Source organism: Zootoca vivipara, chromosome 2 (genome assembly GCF_965207765.1).
Source record: "Zootoca vivipara chromosome 2, rZooViv2.hap1.1, whole genome shotgun sequence".
Taxonomy (NCBI): Eukaryota; Metazoa; Chordata; class Lepidosauria; order Squamata; family Lacertidae; genus Zootoca; species Zootoca vivipara.
The window spans coordinates 58,640,123-58,662,375 of record NC_142584.1 but is presented as its reverse complement, the minus strand read 5'-3'; the positions used below and the strand labels follow the sequence as shown (position 1 = coordinate 58,662,375).

Genomic DNA, 22,253 nt, shown 5'->3' with positions numbered 1-22,253 from the left:
TATATCTTTGATGCATTTCTTTTCATTTATTCCTGAATCTTCCTATAAAAAGAACATGGAGGGAAATGAAAGGTCATTTCTCTGACGGGGGAATGAGATATTGCTTTACAATGTATGTCTGCAGTGTTGTGGTGGAATGATAAATCGTCTTTAAGAAGTCTCCAACTTCATCCAAATTTTATTCATTGACAAATGGGCCTAGTGACTGGTCAAGAGCGCTGTAGCACTCCTCAAGCTATGTGGATGTGGACCTGATTAGTGCCTGGGTGGGAGGTCATTGAGAGGCCATGTAAGCTGCTCTTAGCGTCTCAAAGAAAGAGTAGAATATAAGAAAAAAATTAAATGAAACATGATGGGAAAAGTAATTAAGGACAGACTTCAGAAGCTGGACATGAGCCAGCATAACAGTGGAGCTGCTCAAAAGCTAATTTAATCATAGGCTGCATTATCAGAAGGGTGTGGGCCCCAGGTATATGCATGCTACAGTATAGTCTGCAGGAATATGATGAGCAGGTCTGGGTCTGGTCAGTCTCTGGATGTGTGACAATGTGGGACCTGTGTCATGATGGAAGAAGGATAGGATGTAAATGTAATTAAATTAAATTAAAATACTTCCACTGTATTCTGTACTAGTGAGGCTGCATCTGGAATACTGTGTCTTGTTATGCATGCCATATTTTAAGATAGACATGGAAAATCTGGAGCATGGCGAGAGGAAGGCAGTCAGGAAGCTGGCCAGGTGATGCTGCTACCTCGCTCACCATCCCAGTACACAGAAGTGCCTGGAGGCCAGATTCATGGCAGCTGCTCCTTTGCTTCCTGCTGCTGCTCCTGAGCTTTGTCTCTATTTACAGGCTTTCCAGGGATGCTGGTACAGTAGTTGTATCCTTTATTCTGTTAAAACGATAAGGAGTAAGACTTCTTTAACAGGCTTTGTTGTGCTACCTTTCCCTCTAGTTTAGGCATGGAACATGATGGCCAAGGAAACAGGTGCGGGGATGAAGTCCGGATGGGAAGCATAATGGCCCCTCTTGTGCAGGCTGCCTTCCACCGCTTCCACTGGTCTCGATGCAGTCAGCAGGAGTTGACCCGATACCTCCAGTGAGTACACTGATGAAGTGGGAACCTGTGAGGTTGGGAGTGAAATTCTAAGTGCAGTGTTTATAGACCACCATTCAATCGAGTCTTGGGTTTTTTTAAAAAAGAAAACAATCCTGCTAGGAATATGGGAACTGTTTTTGGTTGGGGAAGGGGTATAAGAGCTATAAAATAAATTAATGCTGCAGTCTTAACCCCACTTGACTTGGGAGTAAGCTGCATTGAACTCAATGGAATGCACATCTGAGTAGACCTGGATAGGCATTTGCTGCAAATATTTGTACAGGGGCAACAATGGGAAAAAAAGTATTTTCTCAGAGTTCAGCATCAGCTTTTTCTCAGTTCTCTTTCAGCAATATTTTGAGGAGTGGCTTCTGGCAAGAACAGATTAAAATAAACAGAATAAATGTGAGTTTTGTACAATGCCAGTATCTTTTTTTTTAAAGCTACATTTCATTACAAAAAGCGAACATGCCCCAGCTTCTTCTTCTTTTTTAATAAAAAAAAACCAGAATCAAAATGATCCTTTGATCATCACCAGTAGTATGAATGTATAGTGCTGACTTTTGAAGATGAAACAAAGGTATGGAGAGGATATTGTGAAAGATAATTAGCCACCATGCGTTTGTAACTTTGATGATTGACTATTGTAATACACTGCTCTTGAAGATACTTCTGAAGCATCAACTGGTGGTATAGAATGTTGTAGATATTATTTAATGTAGAATGAATTTTGGAGCAAAGTTTCATGGGCAGATCTAAACAGCTTGACAGGTTCCTATGGAAGGAGATGCTCCCATAGGTATGCTGAGCCTAGGACATTTAGAAGTTTAAAGGTCATAACCAATACATTGAATCAGGCTTAATAACAAAGTGAAGAATCACCAACACATGCTCCCTATAGCCGAACCCCTGTTAAGAAGTGGGCTGCAGAAAATTCTGGACCACCTTCAAGAGCAGGCCTATATTACAGCAACTGAAATTGGATGTTACTATGTCAAGGAGGTGGTGCAGACAGCCATGAAGATGCACTTCTGGTTACAGGTACTACTAGAGATTTCAGGAGCAATGCTTGACCTAGGAGTACCTGCAAACCACATACTTGCTCTGTCAAGAAGGTAGAAACTCACCTGAGGCCTGCCCACCAATGATTCATCTGTTCCTTGTCAGGATGCAAAATAAAGAAAATCCTTCCAGTAGCACCTTAGAGCCCAACTAACTTTGTTAAGGTGCTACTGGAAGGAATTTTTTAAATTTTGTTTTGACTACGGCAGACCAACACGGCTACCTACCTGTTGTCAGGATGCAGTTTGAGCTATGAAGCCCTTCTTGACCTGGGATTGCAAGTCTTAGAGAGTGTCTCTCCCCCTTCCCTCCATTCTTATGAAGATGCGCATAAAGGGCCATGCTCTTGCTTATGGTGAAGCTATAAACTACTAGGAAAATGTTTGCCCTGTAACATTAAGGCAGTTATAGAGGTGAGCATGTACAGGAGGAATCAGTGAAGTGGAGGCAGGTCCTTGCTCTGCACTCGTTACCTGCATCTGACCTCCCAGACTATTTTCTCTATTCACTAGTATTTGAAATAAATCAGCTGGAAGTGTGGGGCAGTGGTGAGGAAGGAGGGATGACTTTGGACATTCCCAGGGCAAGTTTGGAAATATATTTTCTAATGCAATATGTAGTTCCACCCTCAATGGGGCCTTCTTCTATATAGAAGACTGTATAATTCACTCTCTATTGATGCATGTCAGTGTGTGTCTCTTATTGGCCATTTGAAAAATATGCAATGTCATTTATGAAAACTTGCTTTTAGAAAATACACTATAATTTTCCTGCTATCTTATTTTGCTTGATTTTTTAAATGTGCTTATTCTCCTTGTCAAAGTTAGAATTGTTATCTGCTTGTTTTGAGGGATTTTTATTGACTTCGTGCTTTGTAAGTCACCTTGTAATACATTTTTCTCCTTCAGTCTTCATTTTTAATCTCTATAAGCTACGTCCCATAATATTCCTTCCCTTATTTTCATTCCTTCTAGAAGCCAGCAGAACTGAAGAGCTAAACAAAACTTTGCAGTGGATGTGCCATTAACACTAATTGATTTCTTAGTTTTGTTTGTGACACTGTGGAGGGCATTTTTAAAATAAATAAATATAATAATAATAGGAACATGATTAATATTCCAAAACAGTACAACAACTAAAAACCCAGCCATCCTTCAAAATTTGCATATGTCTGAATTTGCAATGCAGTTCCCCAACCAAGTAATGTGTACAAAAATGCATATACAAGGGTAAAGTATGCATAAAGACACATATATTTGAGAAAATAGCATACAAAAATACCTCATACAGTAGTAGGGGGAATTGCCCCACCCCACTTCAGAAATCCATCCTACAGGCAGCTGAAGCCAGATCATACTAGGGAGTGGGAAAGGGATCCTCATGAAACAACACTTGTGGCAATACCAGTGTCTTTACTGAACAGCATCTGTTGGCTTTGACAACTAATTTCCCCAGCAGGACCTTGGACAGTGATTGACAGACAGCAGGGTAAGAGGAGCAGTGTCCTTTATGACACCAATTCCGTTCTAGGAACATCTTCAGCTATTGGGTTTAGAAGACATCTGAAGGCAGCCCTGTTTAGGGAAGTTTTTAATGTGTGACATTTTAATGTATGGTATTTTAATCTTTGTTGGAAGCCGCCTAGAGTGGCTGGGGAAGCCCAGCCGGATGGGTGGGGTACAAATAATAAATTATTATTATTATTATTATTATTATTATTATTATTATTATTAGGTGTTTATTATTATTAGGTGTTCCATAGCTCCATGCCACATGCCCTATTCCCTCCTGTGCTGTTGTGCTATGAACATATGCTGAGCTGCCCCATGTCATTTGTTCTATCATGATGATGTGGGTGGAACAATCGTCAAGGTAGGGTTTCCTCCTGTTTAAGTCACTGGGAAGGAAATCCTTTGTGTTAGGTCCAGGGCTAGTGTAAAGTACCTGTAGGCATGATGGTGGAATGAAGGGTTATGGGATGTGGTGCAACACCACCCCATCCCACCCACAGATCGATCCCCATTTCAGCCACCCTGTTGGCATATCTGTCATGTCAGCTGCGTATGTGGCATTCTGCTGTCTTAGCAAGGCTTCTGGCAAATCCTGTTGCCCCCCTCAGCCTGGAAAGGAAACCTATAGAGATAGTTTCAGGCAGAAAGTGAAAATGTAACAGTGAAGAAAGCAAAAGGCCAAAAAGAGCCCTGGCTTCTTATATGTATGTACTCCTGGCTCAGGCACAGAATCATTTATTTGTGAAGCTTGGCAGTCAATATTCTTGGATGATCGCACTGCCCTTTTCTCCTAACGTTTTCCTTAAAAGACGCAGTGCTGGCACAAATTTCACAAATGGAAATGTAATTAAAGCTTTTGTCCTTATCCCTACTTTGTTTTCAAACACATTAATAACAAACAATAAAAACATGAAGAATAAAAATTATAATACAGAAAGAAATGGTCTCATCCCTACTTATAGGAACTTAACAAAAAAAATCTTTTCAGATGGTTTCTCTGGGCTATAAATTAGAATATAAACCTACCCTCCAACTCAGGGGCATAACAATGGACAGAACATTGACCAGTCTCAGAGGCAAATCTAGCATAGTGAATGCCATGTTCAGAAGTTGCTGAATTGGAAATCATTACCAAGCTTAAAACCATGGTAGCACCTGGGATGAATAGAGACATCGGATTCTTATCTCATTATGCATGATCAAGCTTTCTTTAGCACCTCAGCCCAGGACTAATTGCAGCCATCAGCAGCCATTAACAGCCATCTACAGGTTTACCACTCCCATCAGCCCATCACCCATTCCCACCCACCCCCACCACCCTCTGTATATATATAGGGTCTGACACTTCTGTTTCTAGTGTATCTGAAGAAGTGTGCATGCACACGAAAGCTCATACCAAAATATAAACTTAGTTGGTCTTTAAGGTGCTACTGAAGGAATTTTGTTATTTTGCTTCGACTCAGACCAACACGGCTACATACCTGTAACTAGAGCCATGTTCAGTGTAACCTAAGGTATTAACTGTGCTTTGTGAACTCATTTCTGAGAAAGCCTGCCCTTTATTTTGCTTGGAATAAATTTGAACCGAAACCTCAAACACTGTAAAAGTTTCACATTCCCATCTGTGCCTGTAATTTTTGCCTGTTTCAGCTCCTACGATTGTTTGCGTGATGATCCATTTGATCACGACTGGCCTTCCTTGCCTCAGCTGCCAGGAATCCACTACTCCATGAACGAGCAGTGCCGCTTTGATTTTGGCCTGGGCTACATGATGTGCACAGCTGTGAGTACTTAACCGAATTTTGCTGTACCTTGTCCAGGGCCTTTTTGCAGCTGTCCCTGAAATGGCCTTAAAGAGCCGTTAAACTAGAGCCTCAGAATAAGGGTCAGGCGTCTGACTGACAGAAAAGAAAGTGCAATAGTAAGCTCTGAGGTGTTGCAGAAAGTCGTGTAAACATCATGTTTTGGGAAACTGAAAATCCAGATATTATGATGCTCTAATTTTATTAGGAAGTTTTGAAAACCGAATGAATATGGTAAAGAGGGAGTATCACATTTCCCCACTTTAGTGCCCCCAAGTGGAGTTCCAGACCCTACTTTGTATAGTGCCTTCTGTTCTCATTTATGAAATACAGCCTTATCATGCATGCACAGGGATTCCCTGCCGTGAGCTCAGCCATAAGGGGGAGCCTCTAGGCTTCTCATGGGGTGCAGATGTCAGACCCTGCCATGACCCATTCAGCATTTCCAAAAAAAAAGGTTTGCTAAGATCGCTTAACCCAAAGCATACCTCCATCTTTTGTCCCCACCCCCCAATTGTGGATATCCTATTAAATGATAAGAAAGGGGCCAGTTGCTCCTGTGTGGGTATCGTTTTTACCTTCTTTCCTGATACTAGCATCAGGAGGCGATGCAGATGACATATGCTCTGCTTCCTCTAGACATTTTGTTTTGCAGCCAAATAATATTTCTGTGGACAGTTTCCCAGCCCAAACAGCAGTCCTAGTTCATCTCGAAATCCAGGCTGCATCAAAAATATTATAGCCAGTGCACCCATGCGTGTGGATGGCTCACAAGAAAGAAACCCCTGCACTTGGTGGTGCACAATCATCAATGTTGGCATTTCCTCTGTCATCAATGTATCCAAGTGTCTCTTGATCACTTTCCAAAGAGCACTGTGACTTAGCTTTATGTAACATACAATGTGCTGCCAGATCTGGATGGGTCAACTAGTATATGCATTGCATGCATTCACCTCCCATTGCTTGACTTCCTTTATTGCGCAACCTGCATGCTCAACAAGGGGGTGGGGGGACAGCCTTATAGGGTTCCCTCCATGTGTAGGCACTGTATCCACATGAGGAAGGATCCTGCTCAATGTTAGATGCACTAACTATTTAGACATACCTTTAGCTCTCCAAACAGTTCTCACAGCAGGCTTAAAGCAGGTAACACTTTTTAAACGTTAAAAATGAATCTGCTGTAAAAGAAATGAGCCTCTCCCTAAGTCGTTTTCATCCCCTAGACCAGGCATCCCCAAACTGCGGCCCTCCAGATGTTTTGGCCTACAACTCCCATGATCCCTAGCTAACAGGACCAGTGGTCAGGGATGATGGGAATTGTAGTCCAAAACATCTGGAGGGCTGAAGTTTGGGGGTGCCTGCCCTAGATAGAGGTTTGTGGATACTCAACTGATGATACAGAAACAGTCTGAGTTGCTTAGCCTTGGGGTGTAGAATGTGAAACCGTGATGATGAAGAGGCAGAGCTTCCAACAAGAATATATCCTTCTTGCTGTCATCACTTTCTTGCCCATTGTTTCTGCTTTATTGCACACATAAGGTCATTTTGAGGAACTGTGTTTACATTTGCAAATTTGCATGGCACAAAACAGATTGCTTTCCTGTGTTGGTTGTATGACCATTGACCAATGCATTCCTTTTATCATGTACTCATAATGAATAAAATGTTTGGACCTAGTTAAAACCAGATCAACTCCTTGGTGGTGTAGTCTTTAGGACACCTGGTAAAAATTTACTGCCCACCCCCAATCCCTGACCCTGATGTGTGTGTGTCTCCTACAGTGAGGACTAAAGCAAAACACAAAACATCTTCCAGCTGGTGTGGTCTATTTTTTCTTTCTTTTATGTGTAAGGATTTCTGGAATGAAAACCACATCTGTGGTGATGTGTATTGTGAACGCTATGTTCCCCTGGCTCTGAATGGAAGATCTCTTCTTTCTTGTGCCTGAACACTGATAATTTTCATTCTTTTGCTGCTCTTCTTTGTGGGCAGTCTACTGTGGTTGAACTGCAAAATTCACCTACACTGATCTACAGTCCAAGCCTGTACTTAATAGTAGGATCCCCTGCGCTGCATAGTTCCAGTATAGTACTGAGCAAAATCCAATACTGGGGTCATTTTTAATCCAGTTTGTTTTTATGCCCTCTGTTCTGCTTAATGGCCATTATTTATTGTTTCCTCTCAATTGTTCTTTAAAGGATGTTGTGTTGCTTTATTATTATAGTAAGTAGGCTTGCTATTATTATTGTATACCAGCCTGGAATTGGGTGGACGAAGGGTAGTTGTTTAGACATTTTATGAATAAATGAATAAATATTCATTTAGTTCAGTATCCATCCAGTGTTATTGGAGGAGGATGTTGGGCACCAGGGAGCTGACTTAAATGGAATGCTGACAGCGCTGATTTAATGATGACTGGCAGATTTTTGACTTCTGGGGTGCAGGCGGGATGGTGGGACATAAATAGTGCTCAAACTTCTCTGTACATTCTGGTATGTAGCACTGGAGTGATTCTGGATCCACTATGGCTTCTAAAGCTTCTGAAAGCCTACATAGCAGTGTACACCATTCTGTTTCCCCTTCTGGCTGACCAGAATCTAGCAACCTTCATTTCTGTCTTCATATTCCAAGGCTAGTCTACTGTAATATGCTCCATTTGCCAACACAACCTTTGCTAACTGAGTGTTCTGTGCATGTAAAAATCAAGAGGTTAACTTATGGTCACGCATCCTTTCATTCTAGTTCCGTACCTTTGATCCATGCAAACAGCTATGGTGTAGTCATCCCGATAACCCTTATTTCTGCAAAACAAAGAAAGGACCTCCATTGGATGGAACCATGTGCGCTCCTGGAAAGGTAAGATATTGTAAGATAGCACCTTGCTGTATGAAGTGAAGGAGTAGGCACAAGAAGAAGGAAAGGAAATGGCAAAACACCATAATCTCTTCTGAGCTTCTGAGAGATTATGTTTGGGATCAAAAACATAGGCCCCCAACTGCACTATAAATTTAAGGTAATATCATATCACTTTAAGCAGGCATGTCTTCTTCCAAAGAATACTGGGAAGTGTAATGTTTTTGCTGAGATCCCTATTCCTCTCACCGAGTTACAGTTCTTAGAATAGTTCACCCATCAGTCTCTCATCCCAGGGAACTCTAGGAATTGTAGCAACAGGGGAATTGTAGCAACAGAAGTCTAATAACTCTAAGCACCCTAAATGAATGACACTTCCCAGGATACTTTGGAGGAAGGCAGCTCTTCGAAGTGGTATGATACTGCTTTAAATGTATAGTGTGGATGGGGTCCCAATGGGAAATGTAACACAGGTGGGAATCCTAGGAAAGGAGTGTGCTGTTTCACTCAGGTCCTACCAATGGGCTTCCCGTGGGCATCTGGTTGGCCACTGTGAGAGCAGACTGTTGGACAAGATTGCCCTTTGGCCCTTCCAGCAGGCTTTCCCTATGTTGTTATGTTCTTAAATAACTGGGAGCACTAGAGAGTGGTGGCATTTTATAATCCGTTTCAGGTTTAAATTCTGATCCAAGTTCAAGTCACATCTCAGGTTCAGTTCATGTTTATATCAAGTTCATTGTTAAAAGAAAACTTTAAAGATCCAGGTTGGGTATTTTTTTTAAAAAAGAAAAGCTGTGTAAAATCAAAAATCCTTGTTACTTATTAAAAGTAAAGGTAAAGCGACCCCTGACAGTTAAGTCCAGTCGCGAATGACTCTGGGGTTGCGGTGCTCATCTCGCTTCACTGGCCAAGGGAGCCGACGTTTGTCCACAGACAGGTTTTCTGGGTCATGTGACCAGCATGACTAAGCCGCTTCTGGCGAAACCAGAGCAGTGCATGGGAACACCGCTTACCTTCCCGCTGGAGTGGTACCTATTTATCTACTTGCACTTTTGGGCGTGCTTTCGAACTGCTAGGTTGGCAGGAACTGGAACCAAGCAACGGGAACTCACCCCATTGCGGGTATTCGAACTGCCTCGCATGCATAATAAAATGCCCATAGACGGGAGCGGACTTCTTTTTTAAACTCCCATTTTTGCTGAATTAGTAAAATTAAATAATCCTCACCCTTGCTGTTGGCTTGGATTTTTTTGGAGAAGTAACCACTGTAGAAGGCTGGCACAGAAGCTTCACTTTGCAGAGTTACGATGTCACCTAACTGACCAGGTTTTTTTGCTCCCCCCCCCACTCCATGCTTTCTAGCACGGAGGCAGAGACTGGAGCTTGCCAAACTGCTATTGCCAGTCGCAGGACTTCTCGAGACCCCAGGTTTCTCCCTGGGGCTTTCTTGGGGATGCGTGTCGCTCTTACGCTTCCCCTGACCCTCTGTGGAGCCGAATCTGACAGCACTCAGCTGGAGCTTTCAAATCCCTGTCCGTCCGCCACCTCGCGTCTACCCAGAGTATATGATTTATACAAAAGTAGTTTACTTCTTTTTGTTTTAACCATGTGCATAATTCTGAAGATAAACAATGAGCAGTTTGAGGAATTTGGGGATCACACAGGCACCAGAAGCATATACCAGAATTTTGTGAAGTGTCACAACAAGTTGTGGAAGAGCAATTTTGAAAAATTAGTGTAAAAGGAGGGGCCCAGGCCAGATTCCCCATGCTGCTACTAATACAGAGGACTGCATAGGTTTGGACACAAACACCCTGATGCTGGAGCCAACCTTGGCTCAGGTAGATGGCCCAAGCTGTGGTGCATTAGTGCCATGCAAGGGATGGGGGGCATGTTTCCATGCTGCTGTTTCTAGGTTTGAATTTACCCTCCAAAGCAGGCATCCCCAAGCTTGGTCCTCCAGATGTTTTGGGACTACAACTCCCATCATCCCTGGCTAATAGGACCAGTGGTGAGGGATGATGGGAATTGTATTCCCAAAACATCTGGAGCGCCGAGTTTGGGGATGCCTGCTCCAAAGCCTTTTCGTTCACTTTAGAGTAACTTTAGAGTATACCTCATCTGTTTTTCTTTCCATCTGAACACCTATTAATTAATGACTTTTGCATTCTCACTGTAAAATGAATCTATACATTTAAACAACCACTTTATCGAGCAAATTAATAAGAAGACGGTGCTTCTGACTTCTAAACCAAAGCTGCTTCTTTTTGCACCTTAAAACAATTAGCACTTATGCAGTTAGTCTAATAAAAAGTCTGATAGTTTACTATAACTCTTGATAAGAACAAATAAATGGAAGTAATGAGCCTAATAAGAACAAAAATAATAATGCAGTGATGAAAATTCACTCTCCCTGGGGATTTCTTCTTCTGTTGCAGTGTAGCACAAAATATGTGTGTTAACAACCACTGAATTATGGCTCCTATAAAATAAAATCTGAAGTTATATGCCTAAGCCAAATATCACAAAATGAAACATAACAAAACTATATTTGAATTGCTAGTGTAACAAGATGGCAGATTTGACCTTGCAGGGAGTCTCTGTTTTTCATTTGTATTATTCTCAACACGCCTGAATGTATACATATTTTATGATGTTATTATGCTGCTGCAGAGGAAGCGGGGGCGGGGGCGGGTAGCATCTTCATCATACCCGTTCCCATTACCTAAAAGTTGAGTTTGTGTGGGGAATCTTATCTTTCAGCTGTTAGATAATTGGAAAGGCGATAACTGTACTGCCTACTGCTAGATAAGCCATGGGTTGGAAACATAGTGATGTGTGAACTCTCATACCACCCACCTCTCCTTGTGTCGGATTGCCTTTCAAATAAATCAAGCTACTTCCCAAAAGATTAGACGAATGCTCAGTCTCATTTTCAAGCCAATTTTAATGGCCTTCCTTGAGTGACCCAACCTTCCCCTATATTCCTAGTTCCTTCTTCCCACAACCTCTAAATTCCCTTCCCGGTGGCAGCCAGCGAGAACATGCTACAGAGAGAAAGCTGCTACCTGGTGCTAGTAACCCTTGGGAAAACTACATTTCTTACATTGCCTTAGTTCATGATGGAGGAGATTGCATAGAGAGGGTGCCCCAGTTGAAAAGCCCCACCACCACCACCACCAGTTGTTTCAAAAGGAATCTCTATAGATTGCAGCATGACCCATCAGTCAGATGATCTTAGTGACCAGAAACTTCTTTTCTTATTGAAGGCTCCTTGGTCCATAGTGGATATGGACGGCCATTTACTTGCACATCTGCATCTGGTGGGAAATAAAATGCCCACTACCTCTTCAGTGGCTTCATACTGACTGTGGTAAATTTTAGGTTGGTAAATGGACATCTGCATCCACCTGCAGACTTGGTGCTCCGAGGAGGAGAGGAGAAAATGAATCCAGCATATTCTGCTCAGTTTTATATCTGCCCGTTGAACAATTCATTTATTTAATCATCTGTTTATTTAACAAAAACGACTTGCTTATTTATTAAGGAGTAAAAAAATTGTATCATTTTTACCACTAATCTTTCATTTTCACATATTTGCTGGTGGGTTTATGATTTCAGTGTCATGGTGCATCTGCAGCAGCAGAAGTGGGTGCTTTCATCTGCCCCAGCTGCAACAAAACATGTCTCTCCCACATCAGTCTCTACAGCCACAGCAGGCACTGTAACTCTCCAATAGTTTGACTTCACCCCCAAAGGCACACTCATCCATTGTCTCCCGAGACAGACGGATGCCAAAAACAACTAGAGACTTTCAAATATAATAAAACACCATGTAGCAATATTTCATCGCTGTTATGCCTAATGTGTCATTTTGGCAAGATTTTTTTTCTGGCTTCCTAAAAGTGATGATGGGTTCCGTATGTTAACTAGATTGCACTGTCTCTCTCTCTCTTGTGTAACAGGAAGAAATTGGAATTTCATGGCATTTTGTACCATCAAGAGATCTTTGTTTTCCTATGATTCCATCTCTCTCTGAAATATTTTTAAGTGGAAGCAGGCATAGAAAAGGCTCTTGCACTTCGTTAAAGTGTGAGACTTGTATGTCCACTATAAATATCTATTATTTTTAATGGGCTGTTCAATATTTCCATTGCACAAGAAGTTATGTAAGTCAGCTGGTAAAATGTTCTTAGCCAACATTGAAATAGGCAACAATTTCCCTAGGCTTTTTGAAAATGCATGTCAGGCAGTGCATATGTATGTTTGTGGTAGATTTCTTAACTAACAAGTTTTTAAAGGTGTTTTTCTCATCTAAGTGGTAATAAGCCAGTTTCTAGACAATGCCATTTCAGATTGCAGGTGGGAGCTTACATAATTTAAATACTCTTCCATACAAAATAATGTATGTCAAAAGCTAGCATGTCTGATAGAAGGGTAGGCTAGAACACTTCTTCCTGATCTGTAGTTTTCTATGTAAGGGACCTGCAGGCTGGCATGGTATAGTCCAGGTGTGGTACAACCCACCTCAGTGAGAACTAGTTAGCAAGATCTGAGTTGATTGCTGGCAAATCAGCATTTATAATCTTCTATGGGGTTCTTCAAACATTTTTAAAATGAAAGGATCACATTCAGGTGATTATGCCAATCCTTCTTTTCACAACAGTATTAGTTATAAGGCTTCCATTCTTACCTGTCTTGACTATTTTCAATTTGCAAAGAAATCATATTCCTTGATGTTCCTCTTTGTGAAAACAGATGACTGAACTCCTTAGTGACTTTCACTGTTTTTGTTTTAATTTTAGTTTGCAATCCTATGCAAACTTACTAAGAATAGGAAGTAAAATAAAAAAGTTCCTTCAGTAGCACCTTAAAGACCAACTAAGTTTTTATTTTGGTATGAGCTTTAAGAATAGGAAGTAAATGACAGACAATGATAAAAAAAGGAGGGTGGTGGTGGTGGTTGTTTTTCTGTTGAAGCTACTAGCCACAGTGGCTATGTTCTGTCACCACATTTGGAGAGAGGAGGCCTCTGAATAGCAGGTACTGGGAATCTCAAATGGGATGAGTGCTGTTGCACTCCAACGCCACTTGTGGACTTCTCATAGGTGTCAAGTTGGCTGTTGTGATGCTGGATGCTGTACTAGATGAGCCTTTGGCTCCCTTACACTCTTAAGCCAAGCAGGACAACCAAGCAGTGCCTGCATGGAACCCTCCTGAAATCCATATGTAAGCTGCTCTGCTCTCAGTAGGGTTCAAGGGTAATCAAGTAACGAATTAATTAATAGCAGATAGGTTTAGCGCATCATGGCTGCAAGACCCAACTATTATATCATTCTTAGTTTTGTTAGTACCAAGTTCCTGCCCCCCCCCTTTGGAAATCAAGTCACACACATTTCCACTTTCCTCTAGCTAAAAAAAAGTGTGTGTTCACGAAGGAAGTAAATAGCTCTCAACTCTCATTTTGTCAGAATATTTTGCTTGGAATAAAGTCAGGGAAACGAGAGAACAGAATTATAACCAATTAAAGATGTTGCTTCAGAGAGATCCATTTCATCCTATTTTAGTAAGATGCCGTTATCATGATTTCATACCACTATTCCCAGTGCCCATTATTAAAATGCAAGCCAATCTAAACATGGTTGGTGTGTCAGGAACATATCCTGGCTTTGCAACAGCTGAGGAATTAAGTGCCAGAAGTGGTTATGATGCTGGTTTTGTTTAGCTAGCTTGCAGAAGTGTTCCCTTATTAGTCTTAACTCTTCCAGGCCACTAATGCTGGTATGGAACAAAAAGATCCCCACCTAACTTTTCAGTGGGGAAATTGTCAGCAATCTAATGCCCTGAATAATTACATATTATACCGTAATTTTCTTAAGGACAAAGGAGAGTTCTTTGGCCTAGCCTGGACAATGAGATCTGAAGGTGTGTGTGGAGGGGGGTAGTTTTATGGAAAGATCAGGAGAAGAATCAAGTGCCTAACTCATTCTGCTATAGTTACAATGAACTTGGAAATGCAGTTGTGTGGATGATGCATTCTGTGGTCGCATTAGCATAACAGGCAGGATGTGTTTACATAGCAGAATGTAAGGAGATGAATGTGCATCCAGTGAAAATTTGATTGTTTGTGGTCCATGTCAGGTTGCTTCTGTTTGTGCTTATCCACTGCCTGATGCTGCCCTTTCACATTACAGGGATTACATGGTAGGAGCTACAGAACCATTAAATGATGTGATCTCTCTCCCCCCCCCTCCCCCAAGTGTTAGTGTTGTGTTTTTAAGGGAAAATCAATGGTGTGTTAGAGGAGGAACATTTAATTGATTTTCATTTAAAATTTGACACTAACCTTGTTAATGCTGAACATTTACTAAGGGGAGAACCAAGTGGGCCTTTTAATTTTAATTCACAGTTCTTCCAACAAAAGAACAGATTACAGGGCTGAGCTTAGTTTCTGTTCTTTTAAGTCCTATCCTATTGAGATGTACAAATGTGTTTTGACAGCTGCGTCAAGCTATAAATCCACTGGCGGTGTCCTTCCTAACCACAATGTTAAGACACATTTGCATCGGCTGAAGTCACTTAGTTTGCCCCTGGAAGCTTATAAAAGCAACCATGCAAGGAAACAGCAAGCTACTGTCCCCCCCTTACCAGCAGTTAAAGATCTTAACGTTTACATCCACTGACATGATCGCTCTGAAAAGCACATGAGAACACTTCTCTTGAACCTGTGTGGGAGGGGTTTGAATTGCATTTATGAACACCCTTGATGCCCATTGGGACTGGTATGGTGGAAGACAGAGAGGCCAAGAGTAGGCCAACAGAGCCAAGGACAGGCAGAGCCAAGTAATTCTAGTTTTGTACTTATCCTCTTCCTTGCTTGGTTCTCAAAGGCAGCACTGAGACTGAGGAGGAGGAAGGTGACAGCCATCGCCAGGTCCTGGACTGGTTGTACGTAAGAAGGCAAGCAAGTGGGTAAGGGTAGACTGCAGTTGGTGTGGCAGTGCCCACTTCTCCTTAATGGACCAGCCTCCATGGAAATGCTTTGAATTGACAGCCACATGCCTCAGACTTGGGACCATTTCACACATTAGGCCTGGGTTTACCACCATGTCTGCACTCGATAGGGAGCTGTAGCAGAGCGTATGGTAACGTATTTGTCACATTCATATGTTACACTTTTGGGTGTAGATTTAGGTATACACCTAAAGTGGAATGTATGAAGAGGAGAAAAACGTTGCCAGAAATCGCCTGCCTGAAGGGACATGGGAAGCAGCTCCTCCACATACTAGTTCTGGTTGTGATCCTACAATAGGACCTAAATACAACTAGCATTAACCCTGGGTCTAACTCAAGGAGCCAGTGAGCAGGATGACTCTGGAGAAGCTGATTCCATTTCCAAGAGCTCTCAAATATGGCGCTGTCGTCTCCAGAGCCCATTAGTTTCCTACCATCTCCTCCCTGTACCCAGTCACTTTGGAGATGGAGGAAGGCTGAGCCCTCCTTCCTGCTCTGAAATAATCTCAGGGTTTCCGAGAATAATTAATCTCAGGGACAGAGCACCTTTGGGGGCATCATCTGTGAAGCCAGTTCCCTCCTTCCAGGTGATTGTTTTTGAGGCAAAGTGGGGACTTGGCCTTTGTTCTTTCCCTTTGACGCAGCCATTTTGGGAAGGGATTAGGCTCAGAGAAAATGTATCCTGAACTAAATCCAGGTTCCCCTCCAACAACTGATTCATTGCAGAAGAGAGGACCAGGGCCCTGAAGCAAAGGAATAAAATTATTCTTCCCCACCCCTCCCCATTGCATTTCTTTGTGGGTTCCCACTAGGCCTTTTGGAGGTTTTTTTCATAATAGCTGGGGAATTAAATAAAAAGATACTGCAAAGGAAATTAGCCAAGGGGGGGAAAGTTCTCCAAAGTCAATCAGTCCAGTCCAGATGATTTCCCACTGAGAAAGCTGACCTCAGCTTCTCCCAGACAGGAGTCAGATGGATAAATATGTGCTGTGTTAGTCACCACAGAGACAGAGAATATTGGACTCTCCAAGAAAATTAATTTGCACTGGCTGCCACAGCCTTTTCTGTTTCTACAGCCTTCACTGGAAACCATTCTTTAGCAGATTAACAGATGCACTGTCCAGTCCTGTCAGTGCATAAGTATGTTGTGGAGGTACAGGGGTCACATTCACACCATAGATTTAAAGCACTATGAAGTAATGGCTGCCCCCCACAAAAGAATTATGGGAGCTGTAGTTTGTTAAGGGCACTAAGAGTTATTAAAGGGTAAAGGGACTCCTGACCATTTGGTCCAGTCGTGGACGACTCTGGGGTTGCAGTGCTCATCTCGCTTTACTGGACGAGGGAGCCGGCGTACAGCTTCTGGGTCATGTGGCCAGCATGACTAAGCCGCTTCTGGTGAAGCAGAGCAGTGCACGGAAACGCCGTTTACCTTCCCGCCGGAGCGGTACCTACTGGTATTTATCTACTTGCACTTTGACGTGCTTTCAAACTGCTAGGTTGGCAGGAGCTGGGACCGAACAATGGGAGTTCACCCCATTGCGGGGATTCGAACTGCCGACCTTCTGATTGGTTTAACCCACAGCGCCACCTGCACCCCCAAGTTATTGGTTATCAGGAGACCCTTAATCATCTCACAGAGCTACAGTTCCCAGAGTTGAGAGTTATTAGGAGACCTTTAATCCTCTCACAGAGCTACAGTTCCCAGAGTTCTCTGTGAAGAGGGCAACACTCAGCACCCTTAACAAAGTACAACTCCCAGAATTCTACCTGTACCACTGGTACTTCTTGCATTTCATTTCCCTCTGCTGAGAACTCTTTTCTTCACACCCGCTACCACAGCCCCTGTCGCAACATATGATACTGCAGGCAGCAGCGTCTGGTGCCCAATGGAACTGGAGGAGCAGAAGACAGGGTGACCCAACAGTAGGCAGAACCAAAGCCAATGATGGGTAGAGCCAGAACCAGTGACAAGCAGAGCTGCCCCCTAATTGGTTGTAAGTAAGAAGACAAACTGAAGTGGGCAGGGCATTCTCCACTGCCTGCAACTCAATAACAACACTTCACACATATGATGAACTAGACCCAAGTCCATGAAAGTTTACGCCATAATAAAATGTGGTAGTCTTTAAGGTGCCACAAGATTTTTCCATTTTTTAAAATAGTTTCTTACTGCAAAAAATCTGCAAAAAAACTGCAAAAGAAAAGGATGAACTATGAGACTAATAATAATAATAATAATAATAATAAGGTTCTTAGAATCATTGTGTCTGCTTACTGTGTCTCTTATAATGGTCAGCCACTAAGAACCAAATTTGTTTCTATCAGCATATGCCTTCCCCATGGTTCCCCTCCTCCTTCTAATTTCAAATCCTGGGTTACTCCTTTCATCGACTCCCATGACTTGATACTTCTGGAACTGGTTGATCATTGGAATTTCTCTCATTGCCACTGGCAATCTCTGTTCCGGATCACAAGAAAATCGAGGGAGTAAACAGTATGCATGAAACATTCCCACAAGATGTTTCTTCATCTTTCAAGTCTTGGGGGTGACCAAAAGAAGTTATCTCATTTCTGGAAATAACGTTGTGTGAATTGGCAATGGATCTTGTGTGAACATCTCCTGGGAGACCAAATATTAGTATTTTAAAAAACGATTCCAACGTGAGATGCAGCTTTCACTTAATTATATTTTGACCTGGAATATCTTACTGGAACACTGAAGGGCTACTCTGAACACCCTGTGCCTCCTTTATTTATTTTTTTAATCAATTACTGACCCCTCATGTCACAGACAGTTTTTTCATTGTCACAGTTCTACCAACTGTAGCCTTTCTCTCCCTTTACGGGTTAATATTTGGCAGCATTCCCACTATTTCTCTGTTACACTAGTCACCATTTTATGCTTAAGGGAGATTTTACTTTATAATCCTTTCTCCTTTGTTTTCGTTGGCAGTGGGTGTTTAGCCATATGCTTTGCATACAGTGCCTGCCAAATGCCTAGATCTGAAGGCTGGTTAAGCTGAATAACATTTGTTGTGGAGTTCATTACTAGGAAGAGCAAGTGAATGATTGCACTTGTTGCTCTGGCCATCTGTCTGTCATGTGCATGCCCAGCTCCCCATGCTGACAGGAACCATTAAGACCCATGAACTGGAATTGTATTTTTTTATTATTATTGGTAAATGCAATACTCACAAACACAAAACAAAACACAAAATGAACTTATTATACACACAACTCCTTAATTCCTACAGAAGAAAACAATTAAACATACATTGACCAAAAGAAGGTAAAGGTAAAGGGACTCCTGACCATTAGGTCCAGTTGTGACCGACTCTGGGGTTGCGTGCTCATCTCGCATTATTGGCTGAGGGAGCCGGCGTATAGCTTCCAGGTCATGTGGCCAGCATGACAAAGCCGCTTCTGGCGAACCAGATCAGTGCACGGAAACGCCGTTTACCTTCCCGCTGTAGCGGTTCCTATTTATCTACTTGCATTTTGACGTGCTTTCGAACTGCTAGGTTGGCAGGAGCTGGGACTGAGCAACGGGAGCTCACCCCGTCACGGGGATTTGAACCGCCGATCTTCTGATTGGCAAGCCCTAGGCTCTGTGGTTTAACCCACAGCACCACCCGCGTCCCCTTACCCAAAAAGAAGTATCAACTTAAATTACAAAAGAAACTAAACATAAAAAATATAAGTCTTGACTTCCTTCCACCCATGTGTGACTTCCTTTATTTCTTTTCCTCTTTTCGCTGTGTTATCAATATTATTTTTAACTGTCTCACATTTTATACCCGTTTCTTTTTAGTCTTTTACTCTATAAATTTCAGTCATTGCATATTTATACCAGAACAATGTTTTTTCATGTATTCCTTCAGGCAAGTCCACTCCTCTATCAGTTTTGAACTGGAATTGTAGATCAGCATAAGGCAACAGTATTGCATTGAAAATATTTCCAATTCTGTGGTGGGGTTTCTAGCTTAGAGTTTCTAGCTTCCTATAATTGGAAACACAACCATCTAAAACTGTGATCCTCTCTAGCCTTTTGCTGGGCCGTTGCATGCTCCCACTTGCAATATCTATTGATAAGTTCTTTCAAGTAAGAACTTTGAAGTAAATTAAACACTGTGTAAAATAACGTCCCCGTTTCATTTGTTTTGCATTGTACGGCATGAAAATTATGTGGGCAGACATTTCCTAGGCTTTTGCAAAGTTTAAGGCTTGGTAGCTGCATAGCTCAGTTGGTTCGAGTGTGGTGCTAACAACGGCAAGGTTGCAGGTTCAACCCCCCGGAAGGGACAGCTGCATATTCCTGCATTGCAGGGGTTTGGTGCAGATGATTCCCAGGGTTCCTTCCAACTACTAGGATAACTTCTATGATAACTTGCATTGATATCCAATGGGTGCCAGTCTGTGGGACCAGGAGGCAAACTAGGACACGGTATAAGAATGTGAGAATGATCATGCTCGCCCACCACTTTCCACAGGTGTTGGAAAGTAGGAGCCTTTTAAAAAATCTCCCTTAGTGATCCGTTTGTCAGTAACTGAAATCAGAATGATTTGGGTTAGCACTCCCCCCCCCCCCCCGTTTATTCCTCTTCATAGGATGAAATAGTAGACATTGTTTATAGATAACATTAGAATGAAGGGTTTTTTGTGCTCCATTTTTATTTTGAAGGACTGTTTTTAGATTAAACTTGCATTGTATTAAAAAAAAAACCTACCACAGCTTGTTTACAAATACGTCTCAGAGGTGTCATAATAATTATTAGCTATAATGTCCTGTGAATGCCCAAAGGGCTATGAAATATAAGAAATACTAAAGGTTCCACTGCAGGTTCCTGTAAACTGGGGGGGGGGCAGGGACCTTTTCTCTCTTGTTGTTGTGTACAATCTTTTTCTCACCACTGCAGTTATATTGTTCAGAAGAAATCATAGCTAAGCAACTTTGGAAGAGAAAGCCTAAATTTTACTTCTTGAAACATACATTGGCATGAATTAAATTAAAATCCAAATGAATTTTGGTGATATTATTGCTTCAGCTGGAACATAACAAGAGCCCTGCTGGGTCAGGCCAATGGCCCATTGAAGCCATGATCTTGTTCTCACAGTGGCCAGTCAGGTGCCTGTTGGAACTAAGTGAAGGGGACCTGAGGGCAATAGCACTTTCCCCACTTGTGGTTTCCCATGCCACTGACATTCAGGGGCATACTGAGCCTGACAACGGGGGTAGAAGAAGCTGACATAACATTGGTGTAAAGGATTCATCAGAAATCTAGTACCTGGTCTTGCTTTTCATCACATCAAATATAATGGGGCAGATTGATACTATTCCACTGATCTAGCCCATTGTGTGGATTGTAGGATGAACTCACCTGCCCCCCCTTTCTGGCATATCTGCCCCTCCTGCAGTGTCCCCCACACAGAGGAAGCAACATGGCCAGGCATGTGTGCCCAAACTTGCACCTCCTAGGCTGTATTGAAACTTGCAATCTCTCTGTGGATGTGAAAGGGCATCAGAGGAAGGACAGATAGGTCATGTATATTTGGGGAAAGCAGGTGTGTTCTCCATTCCATGGGCCAGTTTGGGCAAGAAGAATCATCCAATCTGCCCCAGTATTTTTCAGTTGAAACTGTTCACATGTATAGCTGAGTGGTGTTTTGCCCAGTGAGTTACATGCATGTGTGAGAAGCCTATCATTTCTTCTAGGCAGGTAGAGAATCGTTTATTCTAAAGCTGTGAATGGGGATATTGCATCATTTCCCAGTGTTCGCAATAGTATGTAGACCGAGGAGCTTTCAGTCTGTGTCCAAAAAAGTAAGACAACTTTACTATGCAGTGTGACTCATTGTGAAAATATGCATCCACGTATGCTTTTTCTCTTTTTAGCATTGTTTTAAAGGTCACTGTATCTGGTTGACTCCAGATATCTTGAAGCAAGATGGAAACTGGGGGGCATGGAGTAAATTTGGTTCCTGTTCTCGAACCTGTGGAACGGGAGTGAAATTCAGAACACGGCAATGTGACAACCCACAGTAAGTTGGACCTAAGCAAGCTGAAGACCAGGAGCAGGTGGCATGGGGTGGGGTTGGCTTCCTATGTTGTCGCTCTCCCAACAGCAATGCCTGTGGCCCTTGTCAGAATGGGCAGAGGTGAGGTGTGGGCTGTGCAGCCACACTGGGGAGTCAAGCGCAGCAAGTGGCAGCAATTTTGTTGTTGGGACCACGGCGGTGCAGAACTGCCCTACGATGCTTGCCACCTCTGCCAAAGACTAATAAACATTTGTGAGAGAGACACTGTTAAATTACTATCAGAAAAGCACAGAAATAATTGCTTGAGACTATGTTTCATCCTCAGGTGGGTGAAATAATGCAGACCATTGACTGTATACTGGTTTAGGAATTCACCATGGCCCTCATGCAGGGTTCTCCTGCTATACACACAGCCATAGCTTGCCTTTTTTTGGCTGTTGCTCAAAGAGGCAGTCTGTACCCACACATAAAATAGCTGGAATAGGATTACAAATTGTCAGGGACTGGGCAGAGGAGGAATGGTGGAGACCTGCCTGACCCTTCCAGAGAAGAAGACTTCAATTTAATTTTATTTACGGTCACAGGCCAGCTCAAGAGAAGAAGACAGTTCAGAATTATAACTGGTTTGAGGGAGGTCTCAGCTCAGAGGCAGATGAGGCGGAAAGCTGGGGAATAATGGGAGAGGAGGAGGAGGAAGAAGGACCAGGGGAGCGGAAGCTGACGGACTCAGTGTCTTTAGAAAGCATTCCAGACCCCCCCCCCTCCCAGAACATGGCAGGCCTTGAAAGTAGGAGAGCAAAGAGCTCAAAGGCAGAGGGCACTTTTCAGCGCCCGTAATGATGACTCATGAGGAAGTGGGAGAGACAGAGGG

At 42.6% G+C, this 22,253-nt stretch overlaps 1 protein-coding gene across 2 annotated transcripts in view; it reads left to right on the top strand.

Annotated features, from left to right (window-relative positions):
- Positions 1 to 22,253, top strand: part of ADAMTS2 (ADAM metallopeptidase with thrombospondin type 1 motif 2) — a 211,678-nt gene that overhangs the window by 164,565 nt on the left and 24,860 nt on the right. For both annotated transcript variants that reach the window (XM_035105612.3, XM_088661986.1), the window contains exons 8-11: positions 958 to 1,101; positions 5,325 to 5,457; positions 8,219 to 8,332; positions 21,240 to 21,385. In XM_035105612.3, the coding sequence (XP_034961503.3) occupies positions 958 to 1,101; positions 5,325 to 5,457; positions 8,219 to 8,332; positions 21,240 to 21,385 (537 nt within the window). The remainder of the gene's footprint in view (positions 1 to 957; positions 1,102 to 5,324; positions 5,458 to 8,218; positions 8,333 to 21,239; positions 21,386 to 22,253) is intronic.